Raw genomic sequence first — 22071 nt, 5'->3', positions numbered from 1 at the left:
GGATGGCAAAGAAGGATATTTCGTAGGATTTTACACACCGTGCTCACGGGTACGTCCAATGTTCGGGCAATTTTCCGTGCACTACACGTTTGCACACCACCACTCGTCTCCTCCTGCATTGCTGTGGCCACTGCTTCCACTGACGTCGAATCAATTCGTTTCCTCCCTCAACCAGGTTGCACACCAAAAGATACTATCTTTTCTAATCTCCGAATCATTTTCCCAGACCCACGGCAGTCATCGGCCCAACGCCTTATTTCAAACCCTTCAGTTTCGGAATTTCTGCAGAGCGACGTGTGTACTGTCATCATTCTTGTAATACAGATTTACAAGCAGGCGCGATCGTGCATTGAGACCGTCATGGCGAACGTCTCAGACGCGAAAGGAGGAAAAGCCGTGTACCCGGTGTGTTTATACTAACTTTAATACGCCGCTCTTCAGCCGAGTGACGTGACAGCTAATATAAGAAGAGCTTCCGGTCGTGCGCATGACAAGTGTTTTCATTTACGTATTCTGACACGTACAGCACCATCTATTGATCAAATTTCACACTATTTTTTTCTTCTGCCATACGTTTTCCCCCTTGTCTGATAATATTCCGTTGCAATTTGACGTCATTCTGACCAGTGGTGTTATTTCTACAGCGTTTTGAAAGTTTAACTTTAATTATAATTACCCTGTATAAAAGTATTTCCAAAAAACAAATATTCCGTTAAATTTCAACACATCTCATACATAAAAATATAAACACTGAAGAGGGAACAAGTGGGTATCGCTGGTTTTCTGGATGTATTCTATGTGGCGCAAATTGATAAGTACACGTTTGCCGAAAATATATTTATTCTACAAGAAAGAGCAAATGAACAAGGGACACAGATAAGTCAGATCGCAATGTCTATTAACCGGCAATCGCGATAATTGTGTTTGCTTAACAGTACCACTCGGACACCAATCAAATGGTTCAAATGGATCTGAGCACTATGGGACTAACTAACCTAAAGACATCACACACATCCATGCCCGAGGCAGGATTCGAACCTGCGACCGTAGCAGTCACGCGGCTCCAGACTGAAGAGCCTAGAACCGCTAGGCCACCGCGGCCGGCGGACACCAATCCAGGAGGGTGTACACACCTTGGTGAAGAGCGCGTCGTCGGACAGCGTGAGCGCGGAGAACAACGTACGCGTGTCCGGAAGCAATTTCCCTCCCGACCGCAGGGCGCCGTCTATTTCGCAGACTCGACGAAGCGAAAGCGGAGGGCGCCAAACAAACTTCCGTGCGCGTGAGTGGAGAGCTCGCGTTAAGCTCGACCCACGTGGTCCGCGGATCGCAGAAACAGAATCAAGAAAACGCTTCTATACTGGACGGTGGTTCAGCTCGCACTGCCGTTGCTTCTTGCTGACCCGCGCCCGTCGGCGCCACACGTTGCCAGAATTTTGACCATCGGTAAGCATGCTCGCCACGGATACTGACGCAGCTGTTTTGTACCGGCCGTGAGCGGCTCTAGTTTGTTCACGCATTTTTCCCGCACGGCTGCCACAACACTTCTGCTAAAAACGTATTTCTCTGGATAATGGGACTTTTGTCTCAAAGCTTAAAGGAATTGCAGCCTTTTCAATACGCCTGTCTGCAGCTCAATGCCTATTCTGTATGTTGAGTAGCAATCTATCCTTTTCATATTGTTGTTAGAGATTGCAAAAAAAAGCTCAGTTTTTTTACATACTTTATACATGTTCTATAAGGAGCAGAAAGATAAAAAAGAAATCAATGTATAAAAAATAATTAAACTGTTTATTATTTCAAAAGTAGTCGCCATAACTGTTAATACATTTATCCCACTGTGAGACAAGGTGGTCAATGCCTCCATGGCAAAATGTTTGTAGTTGCCTATGGAACCATGTTTGCACCCAGGTGCCCATCGTTTCGTCTGAAGCAAATCGAGGGGCACGAATGTCTTTCTTCAGGACTCCACAAGTATGGAAATCGCATGAGGAGAATTAGGACCGTAGTGAGGACTGATGCCTTTTTGCACATAGCATTACCTGCTCAGTCCAGTTTATATTTTCATCTGTTATTACTCCTAGACTCTATGCTGAAGGAGGGAAGTTGATATTTGTCCCATTTAGGGTTAAAGATAGTAGGAAGTCCCGATATTTCGGGTTAATTAGACTAGAATGGCCAACCAGTACCGCTTGGATTTGGGTGGGTTGAGCTTTAACCTTATATCCTGCACCCATTTTGATAGTGCACACAGGTCAGTTCTCAGATTCTCAATAGGTGTCTTGATGTTCATTGGTTTTGTACTTAGATAAAACTGGAGGTCGTCAGCGTACATGTGGTATATGCAGTAAGATAAAACCGATGATACATCATTTGCATAAAGAGAAAACGTCTAGCACCAAGTCATCAGTGAAAGAAAAAGGTCAATGACGGCAAAGATTTCTGCGTTTAAACGATAAATTCCTATGCATTTCAACCCGTTTTGTGCGATGTTAAGCCTAGCTGCTGTGCTAAAGGCTTCATCCACAACTGCAGCAACATATGTATCCTTAAAAGGTTTGAAACGTGTCCTTTCCAAAGGCTGTAACTTAACCGAGTTGCGTGCAGTGATGTGCTCAGTATATAAATGTCGTTTTTACCTGCCTATTCTATAACTGTCAGCTCTTCATGACTAGCTTGTCGTCGCGTCGTGTGACTAGGTCCTCCCGTTGGGTAGACCGTTCGCCGGGTGCAAGTCTTTTGATTTGACGTCACTTCGGAGACTTGCGCGTCGATGGGGATGATGATGATGATGATGATGATGATGATGATTAGGACAACACAACACCCAGTCCCTGAGCGGAGAAAATCTCCGACCCAGCCGGCAATCGAACCCGGGCCCTAAGGATTGACATTCTGTCGCGCTGACCACTCAGCTACGTGACTAGCCACAATTAAGAGGACAGGACTGATTTCTGTTGGCTGAACATACTGTTTAAAATACTGCAACCATTGCAAGCACGTCGTCGTTCACCCACCCACTCTCATGTTAATTTGCCAGCTTGTTTTCACTTGTTTTGACTTACCATTTTTATCCACATTTGATACCCTAATTTCATCGGCATCGTAAATACGAGGGAGGAAATCTATATTTCTCTTGAAGGTCATTAAGCTCGTCAAAGAAACGATCAGCTTGTGGTTTACTGAACCCAAACAGTGCAAGGCAGCTCAAGAAATCTTACAACAATATCAGTATATTCTTTTCTAAAACCGTAAAAGAAGTTTCTTCGTGCAGTTCCCTTACATTATTACGTCTCAGAGAGATATTGAGACCTTCTGCTAGACCAAATGCTAATCTCAAAAACTCCTTCCTTCCCAATGGCATCAGACAACTATCAAGTTCTTTAATGATTTCATTAAGCTGTTTAGAAGAGTTCCCTGAAAATGTCGGTTCAAATCGTTCCAACTTCAGTTGGACTTTTTCAGGAGTGACGAAGAACTTTTGCTGTGAACAAAACTCACACTTGCAAGTAATTCGCTCAATGTTTACAACCTAACGGACTGGCATATGTTTTTAATGTATAGAGAACACATAAAATAGTTTTACCTAAACGGTGAGGTTGGTTTCGTAGTTACCTGCTATCCGGGGCTACCCGACCTTCCCCTATCGTACATGAGGACATTATTCTGTCCACCCCTGGACTCTAATGTCAGACAAAACTTATCAGCAACACATGGTTTTAAAACGTTCTCAGGACATGTTTTGTAAACTGAGTTTGAAAATTTCCCAGGTTTGAAGGAACTGTCTTAAACATTTTTAAAGAGTCATGTAAATGATTGTCCTCTCCTACGCGGACCAGTCACACTGATGTGACCGGTGACATGCAATAACCACTCACAGATGGCTGGTGGCAGCACCAGCAGTTAAGAGTATATAAAGCGATTTGGGGGAGGGACGCAGAAATCAGTGGAGTCATGGTCGTAATGTGGAAATGGAGCAATTTATATGACCTCCAAAAGAGCATGAACATTAACTTTTGGGCCAAGGGTGGAAGCATTTCTGGAACAGTACCACGCGGGATTAGCCGAGCGGTCAAGGCGCTGCAGTCATGGACTGTGCGGCTGGTCCCGGCGGAGGTTAGAGTCCTCCCTCGGGCATGGGTGTGTGTGTTTGTTCTTAGGATAATTTCGGTTAAATAGTGTGTCAGCTTAGGCACTGATGACCTTAGCAGTTAAGTCCCATAAGATTTCACACACATTTGAACATTCTTTTTTTTTCTGGAACAGCAAAGTTCGTAAACTGTTCGTGTGCTGCAGTCGTTAAAGTATACTGTGCATGGCAAAGTGGCACTATCTGAAACTGGCGCCGAGGCAGCGGTGGCGCACCACGGGCAATAGATAGCAGGGGTGAACAACGATGTGGAGATGTGTACAGGTGAACAGACGTGCAACTGTTGAGCAACTAACAGCCGAGATGAACCAAGCGGCTACCAACAGCGTCTCCTCAATGACCGTTCAGCGAACAGAGCTGCGTATGGGCCTCTGCAGCGGGCGCCTGGTTCATGCACCCACGCTGACTGCTGTTAATCTGCGACGAAGGCTGAAATTTGCATACCAGTACCACAACGAGACGTCCACTGAGCGGTAACGGGTGGCCTTTTCACAGGAATCACGTTTTATGCGCCATCAGACAGATGACCGTTGGTGTGTGCAGTGTGAAACGTCTGAAAGCAAACTCAGGAGGGTAAGTTATGCTCTGGAGTATGTTTTCGTGGTATTCCGTGGGTAATTACTTCATTCTGGAAGGCGCAATGGATTAACACAAATGTGCATCTACCCTTGGGGACCATGCCCACTCCTGCATGCAGTTTGTTTGTCTAAGGCATGATGGCATCTATTAGTAGGACAGAGCAACATGTCACACAGCTCACAGTGTACATAAATGGTTCAAAGAGCACCACGATGAGTTTACCGTTCTCCGATAGCCATCAAACTCCCTGGATTCAAACCCAATCGAGAATCTGAGAGACCACCTCGATCGGGAATGTCCGCGCCATGGATCCTCAACCGAGAAATCTAGTACATATGGCTGTGGCACTGGAGTCGACATGCCCCCACGTCCCCCTGTCAGTATCTTCCAGAACCTCACTGAATATTTTACTGCACGTCTCACAATGGGCCGCACTGCAAAAGTGGTTATTCAGGCTTTTGACAAGTGGTCACATTGAAATGAAATGTAGTGTGACGAGGGCCTCCCGTCGGGTAGACCGTTAATATGACTAGACAGTGTATAACCAGAGGAGCAAATTTATCGTCAGTTTCTTGTAAGCATAGGAAAACTTAGGCAATTTTGCAGAAGCTGTGATGGAATATTGTGCCGCGTACAAACGCGTTATTTTGTATATACTACCAAGGATAGTATATGATACAACAATGGCTCATTTTTCCCCCCTTTGCTATAACGTGTGTTGAATGTTCTAGCGATACTTGCATTCTGTTAGGTCGGTGTTGATCGCGCAATACAATCAAAACCTGTAACACGTGGCGCCGTCTGCGTGCTGGCCTTTTCGGCACACCTTCTGTATTTTCTACGTCTTCAGATGTATTTCGTAGCGAGGCGTTGACAAATCTGTGGTCTGATTTGAAACTCCTTGCCCGAGATAATGGCGCAAAAACATAAAAAAACGTGTTGTACATATAGTATACTGAAGTACTACGCCTGCAGCTCATTGCTGGAATATCTCAGTTTTCAATTATTTATCGAACTCGTCAATTTTGAGTCGATTCACGTCATGATCTTTAGAGGTGGTCTTCTCGAAAATAAGGGTGGAGGGTATTGAGCCGAAATATCTTGGTCTTTCATTTTAGGATGTACGCAAGCAACGTACCAAATATGAGCAAATCGGTTGGCTGTGTCTGAGGCCTTCCTCTTCGGAGTACAATTTTCCTGGCATAGGATGTTCGTAAATCGTGATTAACATGAGAGTTATTTACACTACAAATTACACATACAGGCTTAGAGGGATTGGATAAAACCATGACTGTACTGAATTATAAAGATTTCAGTTACCAATAGCTTTGATGTACTGGTATCACTAAACTTTTTTTTATTTTACAGCACTTACATGCACACTTTATCCTTTCCTTTTGAATCCAGCTTCCAGAACTTCTTAAAAAACTGTTGTTATACTGTTGTATCCATTGATTCTATTCAGTATACTCTGCTTGGCGTAAAAAGTTCCAAGAGAGGTTTTTTTAACACTCGAAAATTGCATTTACCAAGTAATGATCTTAGCTCCTATCGAAGTAGACCACTTGACCATCTGTACACAGTGGCCAACGTTTCTGGAGGCCTTGGAAGCAAGCAGGGAAATTTTTAACTGCGATGCTTGTAAGCTGATTTGTCACAGCTCATTGGATCTCTGCAATATCTTGACGAAGGTGTCTTTTCAGTCGCCTTTCCACTCGTGGAAAGTAGAAAAAATCGCAAGGTGAGAGGTCAGGCGAATATGACGGATGTGGGATGGCAATAACAGAATGTCTAGCCAGATACTCGGTAGCAGATGGAGGAGTTTTGCATTAAGTTTCCGTTTCCCTAAATCTTCGGATAAAATCTTTCAACACACAACACAATTCAAATTAAGTTCTTCTGATATCGTATGCACAGTTACGTGACGGTCTTCTTCGAATAACTGCCTTCCACGCTGAGCGTTTGCATTGTTTTGTGCAGTAGACCAACGACCATAGCTGGGATCATCTGGCTCTGGATCTCTGCCTTCACGAAACCTTCTGTGCCACTCCAAAACACAAATTCACGAAAGTGCCTTGCCTGCATATGCTTTCTTAATCATCGTCCACGTTCCACTAGGGGTTACCCCGAGCCTGACGCACAACTTAATGTTCACCCTTTGCTCACAATCAGCGTCCCTTTTGTCACCTTAACTAAAGCGCCAAGAACCCAAACATTGTGTTGCTACGGTGCAAGCACGACCCCGCCACATAGTGAGTTTGCACGCAAACATGGCCAAGATCATTTCAAGGATGCACATATACCAGGTAGCATAAAAAAAAAAAAAAACATTTGTTCCTTTTTAGTATGGCAAATTCAGAAATATGAAAAACCTGTCCCGAAACTCCTAGGGCGAAGGGAGTACGTCGCATTTTACATCTTTCTGAAGAATTATAATGCCTGAAACCTTAGCTGCTAATCATCATACTACATGTTTGTCCACTGCTGCTAAACATATTGACATGAAAGTGTCTGTAAGTAGCTCTCGCTCTCCATGTTATACTATCCTCGGCAAGCCTCTTCATCTCTGCATACTTACACCAATACCCATTTGAACCTACTCACTACTGCCACGCCATGGGCTCTTTCTACCACTCTTTATGCCCTGCTCTTCCATCCATTACCAAATTGACAGAGTCTTTGATATCTCAGGATGTTCTTATCAACTGCTTACTTCTTTTAGACACGTTCTGCCATAATTTTCCCTCATAATCATTTATTTAGCGAAAACTTCCTCTCATATAGCTTAAAAGTTCGCAACTACACGCAATCTACAGTGATCACTTGATGACAAAAAGAGAAAGAGCTGAGGCTGCCCAAAGATGGAAATTATTGCATAGTTCACTTATATTTCTATGTACTGTTGTCAGAAATGTCTGCCGCCATAATTCACTGATGCATGTTATGAGACTAGGCAGCTGTAGTATGGCAAAATGACACGTTTGTCCTCAGCGTTATCTGATTATTTGCAAAATCCTTAAGGAGTCTTCTGTAGAACCGTACTGTCTAAAAAAAATTAAATTATAAGGCATGAAAGTTAGTCCCATTAACCATTAGGGCTTTTTTTCTGTTATTCATTTACACTGCCTGACAAAAGAAGCGAAGCACCCAAAAAATGTGGTCAGATGTCAATGTAATTCTGCGCAAGTACACACCATCAGCAAGTGCATGAAATTCATTTTGCAATTCTCTGTGGCAGGCAGAGCACTCATCGGAGTGCATTGGTATTTGGTGTGTTTACCAGGCCTGTGCGGTGTATACGGGCCATTAACAGTGTCAGATACTGAGTAATCACTATAAAGGACACTGAGATGCCATGTACTCATGTGACAAACCATTAACAGCACCTGACAGATCTGAGAGGCCTCAATTTGGGTCTCCATTTGCTAGCTGGTCAATTCACGGAATATCCAGAAAATGTATCTCTGTTGGTTTTTGGAGATATTCTAAGTTGATTTCTGAACGAATCATAAGTTGATTTTTGAATGCGTTCATAGAATACGTGATGTCTCTGCCAGTGGGATCGCCGTCGCATCACGAAATAAACTTTTCATAGACGTAAGGGGATGGGGCTATAAGAGCTGGGCCGAATAAACCAAAACGGGTGAATCCCAATCAATATTTGTTAATGTGGTTGATTGTGCACATGATACGCGTTGTTATAAATATTTGCGAAATCCGGAGATTCGTACTAACAAGGTGGAAATACACACTAACACGAATAACAAATAAGGGAGATTACATATTATCTTCTTGGTGTATCCAAGGGAATGAAATTTTGACAGAAATGAAGTTAACAGGCGAATATGTTTTGACAATGGCAAGAATAGTAACAGAATTATTGATGACCAGATTGTTCGTTAGAACTAGGAAGGAGAAGAAACGAGGACAACGCACGAATTATATGGAAGAATGAGACGATTCCAAATTTATATAAAAAATTCGTACTACTACTACTTTTCGGTCTCATGCTATGAGAAACTGGTGCGTGTCATGAAATGTGAAGCTATTTCCTAATGTAAGATTTTTTGCAAGTAGTAGGCCTATTAGGTATTGGTGAATTGAATTCTATCGTGTTATTTAAGTAAATGAGGTAGTAAAAATGACCGTTTGTGCCAAACAGTCTCGCTATTTGGTGTGTGTTACAATTGCTGAAATATTAGAAAGTCCTATTTCGTTTTATCTAGCTGACAGTGGCAAAATGGACATAATCAAATCGAAAAACCACACTACTCCTGGGTACTGTTTGCATTAACAGCTTTTTCACTATCAGACAACGACATTTTGATTTTTCATGTAGCAAAACGTTTGATAAACTTTGATGAGGTAATAGATTCTTTCGCCCAATATTAATTGTGTTTTTTTTTCTTAAAAAAAAAAGGAAAAATGGGGATAGGATGTCAAACCGGCCGACTGGGAGTAGGAGAGGCACCACAGGACATCTTAAGTTCCACTATTCTGAATATACACTCATGCTCATAAATTAAGGATAATGCTGATACATGGTGAAACAACGCTCTGGTGGGCGGTTTGCGGGTTTAAATCACCTCGAGGTATGACCATGCAGTGCATTTGACCTGCAGTCGTCGCACGGTGGCGCTGGCAGCAGTCCACATATGCAGAGGTGTGTTGGTGCATGTCAGAGTACGATGCAGCGAGTAAGTGTGCTGATACTAGGGTGACTGGAGGCTTGTCAAACACAGCAGGTCATAGCATGGGCCCTCCGTGTGCCACAAAGTGTATCTCAAGATTATGGCAACGATTCCAGCAGACAAGAAACGCGTCCAGGCGCTACAGTATGGGACATCCACAGTGTTAAACACCACAAAAAGACCGATATCTCACCATCAGTGCCCGCAGACGGATATGGAGTACTGCAGGTAGCCTTGCTCGGGACCTTACGGCAGCCACTGGAACAGTTGTCTCCAGGCACAAAGTCTACAGACAACTAAACAGACATGGTTTATTCGCAAGGTGCATTCCACTGACCCCTGGTCACAGGAGAGTCCATAAAGCCTGTTGTCAATAACACAGCACATGGTCATTGGAACAGTGGTTCCAAATTATGTTGACGGACAAGTCCAGGTACAGTCTGAACAGTGATTCTCGCTGGGTTTTCATCTGGCGTGAACCAGGAACCAGATACCAGCCCCTTAAGGTCCTTGAAAGGGACCTGTATGGAGGCCGTGGTTTGATGGTGTGGGGTGGGATTATGATTGGTGTACATACACCCCTGCACGTCTTTGACAGAGGAACTGTAACAGGTCAGGTGTATTGGGACGTCATTTTGCACCAGTATGTCTGCCTTTTCAGGGGTGCAGTGGATCCCACCTTCCTCCTGATGGATGATAACGCATGGCCCCACCGAGCTGCCATTGTGGAGGAGTACCTTGAAACGGAAGATACCAGGGGAATGGAATGGCCTGCCTGTTCTCCAGACCTAAACCCCATCGAGCATGTCTGGGATGCTCTCGGTCGACGTATCGCTGCACATCTTCAAACCCCTAGGACACTTCAGGAGCTCTGACAAGCACTGGTGCAAGAATGGGAGGCTATACCACAGTAGCTGCTTGACCACCTGATCAAGGGTATACCAACCCGTTGTGCGGCATGTGTACGTGTGCATTGTGATCATATTCCATACTGATGTCGGGGTACATACGCAGGAAAAAGTGGCATTTCATAGCATGTGTTTCGGAACGGTTTTCTCAACTTATCACCAATACCATGGACATACAGAGCTGTGTTGAGTGTGTTCCCTATGTGCTTATGCTATTAGCACCAGTTTTGCGTAGTGCCACGTTGTGTGGCACCATATTCTGCAATTATCCTTAATTTATGAGCATGAGTGTAGATTTGATGGCTTTCATTACTAAACATACACGTAAGAATTCCACAGAGTGAAATGCACTGATGTGAAAATGTGTGGCACTGCACTTTTGCATAGTTAAGACCAAATAACATGTGTTACATTTCCTCGAACACACACGTTAAGTATCAAACTCTCCAGAAATATGTGCGCTACAAAATGAACATATTTTTGAAAAATGAATTTTTTAAAATTGCCCCCTTCGGAAATATCATAGATCCATGGCTGGCATGCATACAACGGCATGCACATTGCCTTGTTTCTGGCCAACTACCATGAGGGAAGATTACTGTATAGTGCACTAAGCACATCACAGCCCCGAACCAGTGCACCTACCATCTGAGAACAAGTAATGGACTCCCTATAACATTGTGTATTATCTTCCACCATTGATCAGAGGTTAGCAGCAGTCAGACTATGGAATTACCGTCCCATGCATGGCTGCCTTTGACACCACAACATAAATGGCCATGTCTAGAGTGGTGCCACCACCAGGAAGCATCGACTGCTGATAAGTGGCATTGCACTGCATCCAGTGACGAATCATAGTTCTGTGTTATCCTAGATGACCACTGTCAGTGAATATGGCGACAAGCTGGAAAGAGGTACCATTCTACCGATGTTTTGGAAAGGCATAGCGGCATTCCTCGTGGTATCATGGAGTGCAGAGTCATAGGGCTGAATTCAGTCATGGCTGGTAGTGATTCAGGAATTCTGATAGCACATCGGTACATTACAGATACCCTATGTTCTCATGTGTTACCTCTCATGTGACATTATTGTTGTGCCAGTTTTCAACAGGACACTGCTCATCCACACATAGGACTTGCCTCTATGAAAAAGTGCATTACGTTGAGCTGCTCCCATGGCCAACAAAATCCACAGATCTGTCTCTGATAGAACATGCGACATCTACTGCATCCTACTGTCAGTATCAAGAATATCAGTGACCAGTTACATTCGTGGGCCAGTATGCCTCAGGAGAGGATACAACAGCTTTATGACACTCCTATCAATTTAATCAGTACATGCATCCTGGCCAGAGGCTGTGCAGCATCACACTGATCAGTGGCCTCATGATGCGAAGTTCTTCGTAAATTTGACTCGCTTCTGTAATAACATATCCTTTCAACCTGTGAAGCTTCCATTTCATTTTCTCTTCCCATTCTGGATGCTTCACTTAGACAGTGTATCTGCATAATATAAACAAAAGCCGAAATTATTATTTCAAAAATTTTTACCATGAAAAACAAACAATTGCTGTTTATGAACTTCTGTCCTCTGTTTCAGGATGAATACACTGTGGCTTCTGTTTTGGTGCCTATGGTGTGCACAGTGGTATGTAAATATCTTTTATCTAACTAAAGTGATTCAGTTGGAAAGATTATGGTTATTCTTCATAAACAGCACAGAAAATGCAATGTAGTAGTAGTAGTAGTAGTAGTAGTAGTAGTAGTAGCAGCAGCAGCAGCAGCAGCAGCAGTAGGTGTCAATAACAGTAATTTGTTTTCATACTTTCTTTGTTCATTCATTCAGAAACACATGTTCTGTAAACTCCTCCATGAACAAAAATCTCAAGGATATGAAAAGAGTAAGTTATACATTAACTGGCTGAAGCAGCCATTGCAGGCAACTTGTGTACAGTACACTAACACCAAATAGTAACTAATGCTAATCTACTTAGATTCATAATTATGGGAATTAATTTTTATATATAGAAAAAAGCATCTATTTCAGTAAAAAGGTACAATACTTTGTACTGCATTACTTAGCAGCTATTTTCATCTGCACCTTCATACAAACTTTTTTTTTTTTTTCCAGAGACTGCTATCAGCTATCTTTGTATTGGCAAAGTTAAAAGCCTATTTATTATTAATACTAGTGTTAATATAAATACCATTACGAATCGTAGAAGGACCGGCTAATGAGGTATTCTTTTATTTATTTATTTTTGTATCTGAGGATCCCCAATATCCTGTCTGTGTCTACCACCAACATGTTACAAACTTTTGAAACTGCAATACTAAACTCCTTTCTGAACCATAGACAGGAACATGCAGTCTGTATGGAAATTACTTTCAATACTGTCGTTATCCTCAGTGCATGATATGCTATTAGTTTAAGTATTAACTATAAATATCATTTGGAAGTAAACATATTGCATGTAAGTCTAATAAGCACAAGATCGTTCAAGAGTTTAGTAACTATCTTAACAAAATTTTCTCACTGCATACTTCTGTTGAATAACCATTTCTCTGTCCTTAGCTACCAAGTAGATTATGTCACAGGATTAAGTGGAAGTAAGCCAAGACTATTAGCAATTCTGTCTGCTGGTCAACACAGTGGTGGTTTTAAGTGAGGAATTACACATTTTAAGCAAATACTTATAGTGCTTCTGCCACCTGTTTAATGCAGTGATGTGCAATAGGATAATGCCTAGGAATTTCATCAGCATGAGTTTTTGTATGATTATGGGTAGGCCTGCCTCATTGTTCTTCCCACTGTGTGTAGTATGTAAGTGTTTGGGCCCTCCTTCAGTATATCTCCATCTGTAAGTGTAAGAGTTTTTTTTATTATAAATCCTCATTGTCTGCGGTAAATCACTACGCCAAATAAAGAATCTTCTGGGATTCCATCTTTAATATTTCCACAGAAATTTACAGTGGTTTTAATCCTACAGTACCATTTATTAATGTATTCTCCATCCTCTGTTGTTAAGATGCTACTTTGCCCATGCAAATAGAATGCTTTTGTTGCCATATTATTTTTCATTTTCCCCAGTAGACTAACAAAGATTTCATTAGATCCAAAGCCTGAACCGAAGATTTTGTTCAAATGGCATTTTTGTTATTTACATAAGATCAATTTACAACAAACAAACAAAAAATTCAATCAAGTACCAAAACCTGAACCAGTGGTCTTAAATTAAGGCTGCCTCTCTGAGTGGTCATCATGTCACTGTCACTGTCACACGGATGAACTAGGTTCAATTCCCACTAGGCTTAAGGACTTCTCCTTGGAAGGGGAAGTGCTCTTGGAATCATGAGGACAACTGGAGAGTTACTTGAAAGTGAAGTAGTGGCTCCAATTTAACAAAAAGTCAACATCAACAACTGGTACAGGAACATACTAAACACCCTTGACTATACTGATGTCTTAAATATAAATGAATTGAAATATTAAGATTCATAATAATATACAAGTCTCATAATATTTTCCATAAAATATGTGACACATATGAATTTATTTGTAGAAAAATTAAAATATATAGCTGGAGTATAAATAACTATATTTTAATTTCATTAATTTAGTTTTTCCTCTGTCAATACTGTTTAGTTGGGCTGAAAGCATGGTAGGCACTACCAGCACCAGCAGTACAGTAGTATCAACAGTTCCCTCTACAACTCCTATTGCACCAGCTCCAGCACCACCAACCAACCCAAAAGACATTCCGTGCACGTGTGGTGTTTTCCTCAGTGGACAATTTGTGAAAGGCAGTGATGCTCAACCACGAGGAAATGCAGCTCTGCTCCATGAACTGATGGTGCCCTTTCCATGCACACCTGTTGGCCTCAAACAGTGTATCAATCGCTGTCTTGATACCGTAAGTCATTCACGATTATATTATATATCTTTCAACACATTTGAAATTCAGAAAATATATATCAGATTTACTCTTCTTTTTCTTAAGAATAGGTTTCATGTGGTTACGTCATTTGAATGAAATTAACTTTATTCAACAGTACATCACAAAACTTCTGATGCACTGAGAGTGTTCCAGAAAAGAAATGAAATTTCAATTGAACCATAGTACAGATAGTTCCACAGTATGTCATCACTGTACACATTCTATATTGTTCTCTAATGGTACATGCAATGCTTTTACATTCAGTAAAGCCAGTACCGAGAGGAAAGTTAGGATAAAAAAACCAAATATTTACTGAAAAGATAGCAAAATAAACACACACTCAGTTATAAGAATTTTCAGAATGGTATTGCACTTTTTATCTTATCTTAGTTTTATTTATATCTGGGAAAGATATAAATACGACAGCAAACTGGGATTCATCCATCTCAGCATTTTTTACATACAGACATAAGGCTTTATCTTGCTGTCATCCACGACAGAAAGCAATATATTTCATTAAAATAAGTCATTTTCTCTCAGGGATAATACTTCCACAGCTGGATGAGAGAGCTGTGGATGAAATATGGCATGATCAAGGAGAAACTAGTGGCAAACTGATCAAAGATTTTTAGTGAGGCAGTGCATTCAATGAATAATATGCAGATTTACAAACTAACAGTTAATCAACTATGTTTATAAATTATTCTGTCCAATTATGAGCAAGAAGATAAAGATGTCAAAATCGCAACACATTCAGTACTTAGAGGCCTTTTCAATGATAAATGGCAAGTAGCATGAAATGATTGTAGCCATAAATGTTTACTTCCAGAAAATGAGTTTAAAGACACTGATACAGCAGTTCACTCAACAATTTTGCATGAGCATGGTTGATTAGTTTGGTGAGAAAGGGACCAAATAAATTATCATGTTTTTGATTATTTTTCTCTGTCCTTTTGTGTGAAGTTAACATTCCATTGGACTGTTAAGAAATAGTTAAGTTTGGGAAAAACAGATACTATACTACTCCCTTTAAGATTGACCCATTTCCCACACACTGTTTTAGCACTCAGCTTCATGTCCCCAAATCAACAGAATTATCTGATTTTGGGCAAATAGTACTAACTATTCAAAACTCTGCTGTTGTTTGAAGCCAGATTGCAACCCACTTTCTCCACTATGACTGAAAATGACACAAAACAATTAATGGATGCAGCATACGCAGTTTTCCTTGAAACTACTCTCCTCTATTTGTTGCCAATTAGACATAAAAAAAATAGTTCTGGACTATCCTTCTGGAATCTGGATAGAGGTTCACATGGCTCTGAGCACTATGGGACTTAACATCTGAGGTAATTCGTCCAAGATAGAGGTCATTTCAGATTAAACACACAGTGAGAAGGCACAAAAAAATGACCAAGCCATTTTTAAAAGAACAATCACAGCATGTGAAACAACATAATCAATGAAAACCCAGAAACCAAATCAGGCAGACAGTAACCCAACTTCATACTGCAGCTTGAGATGCATCCATGAAATTAACTGTACGGCAATGATGTAACCACAGTGATCACTGACTACTTCCTTTTATGCTGTTTTGTTACATGTGAAATAAGTATCTTGTGTTTTGATTATCTCATTGTGGTGCAGTTTTCCTTGCCAGCCTCAACAAGAAAGTGGTAAACACAGAAAAAACAAACAAAAAGAATAGGATGAGAGAACAAACTGAGAAAAAGGAAGATAATACAAATGACATTGTACCAACAGAGACTGGGTACATAGGATGAAAGAGGGTTGAACAGAAAAGAACTGTCATTCAAATTACACAAAGATTGAAATGAAGCAAGTCATAAGAAACTAAAAGTATAATAGAATGCACATCCAAATGACCAAAACTTTGTAATGCCAGTATGGGAACATAATACTGGGTAACCATAATAACCTATTACTGGTTTCCATTACTTTCCACAGACAAATGCCCAGCAATATAGTGAGGAGAATGGTAACTGCACATTAGTGCATACTGAACTTTTTTTACCCTTAAGAGAGGAATGAACAAAATACCTAAAACTATGTTTTCAGTGCAGATGGTTAAAAACTCTGAACCGTGTGGTGTAGAAATAAACTGAATAACAAGATCTCAAAGTGACGTGAAAATTTTTGTGCATGATGTTAAGTTACTGTCACTTAAGTCAAAGGCTTGCCACTGGGTTGTCTTAAATAACCCTCAGGATTGGTAAACGAGCTGGTTAAATTATTTTGGATGCAGAAATATTGTTAAAGCATGAATTCTATAAACAACAAGCATCGAATGGCACAGCGCTTTTTTTTTGTGAAATGTAACACAGAATGCGTGAAGCCAGATTGAAATATCGACGACAATGCTTCCAAGTCAAAGTGTTGCATGCCTCAGTAAAATCTCTTAGAACTACAAAAACACAAAATCACCTTTGCACTTTTATTTTGTTTCATTTACATTACAACATGTTACAGTACCTCTTTAATGTTCTTCACATAAATTTAGTATAAATTGTTAAAATAAAGCAACAGTTTGTTAATCAAGCATTTTAAAAACACTAAAGTATTTTAGTTTTTACCAGTTAAATGTTAAAGATTGGATGGTATTTCAATAACTAAAAGAAAATGTCAATGGATATAAATACTGGTATAGACAAGTGTAAATAGTCCCCTTTAATGTGAAAATTATTTCTCTTTCTTTAGATTGTGAAACATCTACCTAATAGCCCAGCTATTTTGTGTGGCTCTATTGATCGTGATTGCTACAAGGAGAGGGTAAGTGATATATTAATTAAGAGATGAAATATTAATTATTTAATTGTACTCTCACAGTAAGTGATACTAATAAAACAAAGATGGAACATTTTCTGTAGATGATAATCCCTTACTTTAGAACTACAGTTAATCAACAGGAAAGTTAACATTTGTGAATCAAGTTATATTTTCCGCTGACAAGTATACCAATATCTGATACTTAATTAGCACTTTATCCAAAAAATATATCACGTAACGACTATGCATAATATGCTTTAGCTCTTTTTGTCTTTTACAGGCATATTTATTTGTGAAGAACTGCAGTGATAAATGGGTCAACACAAATCTATCTGCTGGAAGGGAATACTGTTGTAAAGATGGTGTCCCTTATAAGTGTCCTATCATGTCATAATCTACATTTTGTAACTACCATCCTTTATTTAAACATTTAAATTATCAATATTGTACTAATTACTATTCCTACACAGAAATAAAACAGTTGTCTCAATCACTTTACACCTTCATTGTGTAAAATGCGAGACAGTAGAAAAAAAGAACATTTTCATGTGGCTTGGGAACCAGCATAATTCAAAATAATCTTTTGTTAAGGCAAAAATAACAATAACTGGATGCAAAAACAGTAAAAGGATATTTCCACTGATACTTACATTTGATATCAACAGAAGAAAACTGACTGATAATACGGTGGAAGAAAAATGCTATTATTCTTGCATGCCACTGACTGGCATACTTAAAAAATCTGTCCCCTCAAATTTTCCTGGACATAAATACTGACTACTACCATACCAAGCAGTTCAGTCAGCTATAGGTTTTCAGTAAAATATTCTTTAGAGTGTTGTTCTGTTTAGAAATTTACTGTCAAACGTTTATAACCTTGAGATTTTATAAAACCGATTCTGAAACAAATAACAAGCCTAAATCACTGAGTAACTATGCCTGAACATCACTAAGTCAGGAACTATACTCCGTTCATCATAAGAATAAAACCGATGTAAACAAACAGAAACGCAATGACTGATCAGAAGCCGTAGCACACATGTACTGGTGTTGTTGCGCTCTTGGAAGTAGGTCCTACTTATGTATTAGATATATTACCACTAAGTTACGTTAAATGAAACTTTAAGATATTCAAATGTATTAGAAGCCATCAACTTTTTTCTTTTTTTTTAAATCACACTGTAGTTTTTATTTTAAAAATGGTGTATAGTCACAGCCTCTGCACTGTTGTGCTTTGATTGTCGCCCTGTTAATATGCAGTATGATAGTGGCCGAGGCTGCTTCTCATTCCCATGTAGGAAACATTTAAAACGTGCTGAGAAATAAGTTGTTCTTAATGTTTGTCACAGATTTACAGACACAATTGGCTTTGAAGTTTTACAAGGGATTGTATTAGTACAGATGAAACACCAGTGTATAGTAGTGTACAGTGGAGGCGGTGGAGTAATAGCTTTGTGACTCATCGACCTAAATGCCTCGCTGGTTAGTCTCACCCGAGTCAGTTTTTTGACTTTTTCAATTTGAATTACCTACACCTTGTAACCGTAAAATTCATCGTCATTTTATATAAATAATGCACATCATATTGTTTTTAATTAAATATTGCACGTGAAATTCTTGTTTTCATTTCAAAAAAAATTCTCAATTATAGATATTTTATGAAAGACTGTTAATAAAGGTTGCTTAAACTAACAGAAAATAACAATTATGGAGGCAAAAATGAAACACTAAATACTCTTCATTTGGACTGTGTCCATTGTTTTACACCACAGAAGTAGATATGTGTTGCAGAAGCATGAAAAACAATCATTTTCACAGCATCGAGCACACCACACAAATGTTGTATTTTTACATTTGCCACTGTGCCATTACAATACGAACCCAACAGAACTGATCTGGAGCCACATTAAGGGATTTGGCCCGAGAAATAACAAGACTGTTAAGCTGCCGGAAGTACTGGAACCACCACATGCAGCTTTTTCATATTTCACTATCGAATGTAGGCAGCAATATATAGAATGGCACGTCATAAGTAAAGAGAAAATGCCACGCCCAAGTGGCTTCTGTTGTTCGACTTTATCAACGTTGCAGATGACAGTTCCAGTTCTGAAATGTATTTCTCGGATTCGGATAAGGATGAAGGTAAGAGATTACCAGATGACTGACTGGAATTAATATCTTCTGTGGCTACAGTATTCAATAGTATGGTGAAATCACTGCAGTATTGTTTTGCATCACACATAGCTCGCTCAGAATAATTACCCTGTGTTTAAGTTCGGAATTTTCGCCACTCTTGTTTATAATTAGAATACTATGAAAGGTGAGAACAAGGACATTTTATGCTTTCCGTCTGGTCACCTAAGAAGCACGCAGTAGTGCTTAAAGTCTTTCCGAATATTATTTCATTCTCTTTAAAAATTAAGTGACATTCGAAGCTATATTGTTTCTTTGCCTGTCTCTCTATGTCTGAACTGCACTGCTCACATCATTGCAGGCTAATTGGAGAGACTATGAGCATGTGCTGTCCAAGTTTAAAGTGCCAGTAAAGCTGTTGTCCCGCACATTATCACTCAGTCTATGTGTGTGTGTGTAACATAGCATAAAACGTATCCTTATGATTGTACTTGACTGTACTGGTCACAACTTGGCTTCCGCTTCAAGTGAAACGAAATCCAATGATATTCAGGCAAACTCTGAAGAATACATGGCGTAATGTTTACATCAGGTTCATTCTTATGATGAACAGAGTATAGCTGGTGATGACAACTGTCAGAAAATCATGACTCTTATAAACAAACTTAGATTTCTTGGCTTGGAAGTCAGGAACTTCAAGACTTGAAAAACATGTGTTTTCTGGTACATCCATATGAAGTGCAGTACATTGTTCTAAGATGACAAATTATTAACTCTGCATACATTTAAACTCTTACATCAGGCACTTGGCCACTCAGAGTGAAGCACATTTTCCATGTGCAGCAGTTTTACAGTGAACAGGATGTATGTATCAATCTTTCTATTTTATAAATCAGCTTGTTGTACCATAAACTAACGAATGACAATGGCATAGCTGTAGAGTACGAGCAGTACCATTTACAGAAAAGAAATGATACATCATAACTTTTTCTTATTCTGTAATTGAAATGAAACATCAGCAGCATTTTAAAACACACTTAAAACTCCCACCAATTTTTTATTTATTGTTTTACATAACTAAGTGCTGCTATTCCCACTAATGAAATTCCACCTTAAAAAATTAAAATCCTCTGTAGTCGACTGAAAATACAGGAAACACACAGTAATTTGCATGAGTGTTGCTATCAGTATGTTACAGGCATTTTGGTGCTATTGTACTCATTTACTGCAAAATCCACTCTAACTCGGTGCAAAATATTGCAGTTCATTTTATTTTCTATTTTTGCCCCTGCTTTTCCTAAGTGCTTTTTGTGACTCATCTTTTCATATGATAGGAAGTTCTTTGGCATTTGTCACTGACTTTCCCTTGCTGTTTCTTTGAGTAATAACAAAGTAACTTCCTGTACACACTTTGGCACACTATACTCAAGAGACTTGTGGAACGATCTGTGCCGATGCATCATATGTTGGGAGAGCTTGGGAGGGGTTAGAGCAGTGCACACATCATGAACTACGCTTACCTAAAAGGCCGACATCTGAGGGCAGGCAATTGACACTATTCCACATACTTACTTGCTTAGTAACCATAAATCATCATAACAAAGCTACTGATAGGTGAGTGCAGCCGTGGGTACCAGATAGTATTGTTACAAAATGATAAAAGCAGCATTTATCACAATCTTATGACTCTTGTTACTAAGCAGTTTTCTGATCATGATGAACTGGTTTCGTGGACCCAGTGTGTGTGTTTTTAGGCACATAAATTTTAAAACAAAAGTTATCACACAAGCATCAGTAGGCAAACAGATTAACTAAGAAACAAAATACTACAACCTCCTCTCCTCTTCAAGCAGAAGAAATCTCTGGGTTATCTGGGATTTCTTTGACTGGCATAGTGCAAAAATAATTATACAAAAAATTATTAGCCTTTTCCAAATGATTTCCCTTTATGTTGAGTGCAGGATGAAGTTTCTACTTCATACTCGGAAAAGCCTACTTTTGTCTGCACAATTGTATACAGTTACACTCACGGCGAAACAAATGTAAGATATTTTGTGATTTCTGTTTGATCTACTGAACTGCTGCTATCAAGTCACTGTTTTTCATTTTTCCCCACTGCCATTTCCTGTAAAGAGCATTCTTTAAAAACATCCTTCCTTAGTGTTCTTTACCTGTAGAAAATATACATGGTACCTCCATTGCCATGGTCTTTAAAGGAAGATGTTCACCAATGTATCCATTGATTGCTCTTTGTTAGCTCTCTCAATTCCCATCTATTATTCCTGACATGAATCAGGAATAACACAAGTAATGCAGTGCCAGGGAACACACATATAGGCAGGCTACAAAAACAGAACTGATCAGAACAGCTTGTGTAGAACGACTAAGGGCACTGGAAAGATATACATGAGAATGAAGCATCTGCTTGATCTCTGCGAAAAGTGTCATTACAAAAACATGTACCACTAAATCAAAATTATGAACACATTGGAACACTTTACTTAATTTGTAAAATGGGCAGTACAAAAGTTAAACAATGTAGCAAAGGCTTCTTGGTTAGTCTTTTCATTTTATTGTTACAAATATTTAACCATATAGGAAGGATACATACAAAATATTTTCATAGCATTGTAAGTGAAATCTATGTATACTGTGGTGGAGTATGAAATGCTCAACAAACACAAGTAAAACACTGGAGTACAAAGTCTGTAGCCTGGTATATGGTATCAATGATCCTCACTGCCTACCGTAATATTTAAGAGCTACAGCAATATGCCAATGAGTCAGGAAATTTCGACATTCACTATTAACATGAAAATATCTATTTCAATTACTGAAGTTGTGTTTACATCAAATACAGCTGGGAGAAGATAAATATGTTAACAA

General features: G+C 39.6%; 1 protein-coding gene across 1 annotated transcript; it reads left to right on the top strand.

The window, feature by feature from the left end:
• The first annotated feature begins 13986 nt into the window (after positions 1–13986).
• Positions 13987–17446, top strand: LOC126235107 (follicle cell protein 3C-1). The gene is made up of 3 exons (XM_049943842.1): positions 13987–14241; positions 16984–17055; positions 17333–17446. The coding sequence occupies exons 1-3, from the start codon at positions 13987–13989 to the stop codon at positions 17444–17446; spliced, it is 441 nt and encodes a 146-aa protein (XP_049799799.1).
• Positions 17447–22071: the final 4625 nt, after the last annotated feature.

The sequence above is a fragment of the Schistocerca nitens genome, chromosome 2 (assembly GCF_023898315.1).
Source record: "Schistocerca nitens isolate TAMUIC-IGC-003100 chromosome 2, iqSchNite1.1, whole genome shotgun sequence".
NCBI classification, from domain to species: domain Eukaryota; kingdom Metazoa; phylum Arthropoda; class Insecta; order Orthoptera; family Acrididae; genus Schistocerca; species Schistocerca nitens.
The sequence above is the reverse complement of the archived record's forward strand: the minus strand, read 5'-3'. Positions and strand labels throughout refer to the sequence as shown.

Bases quoted from the DNA above. Each gene is read 5' to 3' on its own strand.
- LOC126235107 (XM_049943842.1), top strand. From the start codon at position 13,987: ATGGTAGGCACTACCAGCACCAGCAGTACAGTAGTATCAACAGTTCCC. The intron at 14,242-16,983 runs GTAAGTCATTCA...CTCTTTCTTTAG, and splicing joins TCAATCGCTGTCTTGATACC to ATTGTGAAACATCTACCTAA. The intron at 17,056-17,332 runs GTAAGTGATATA...TGTCTTTTACAG, and splicing joins GTGATTGCTACAAGGAGAGG to GCATATTTATTTGTGAAGAA.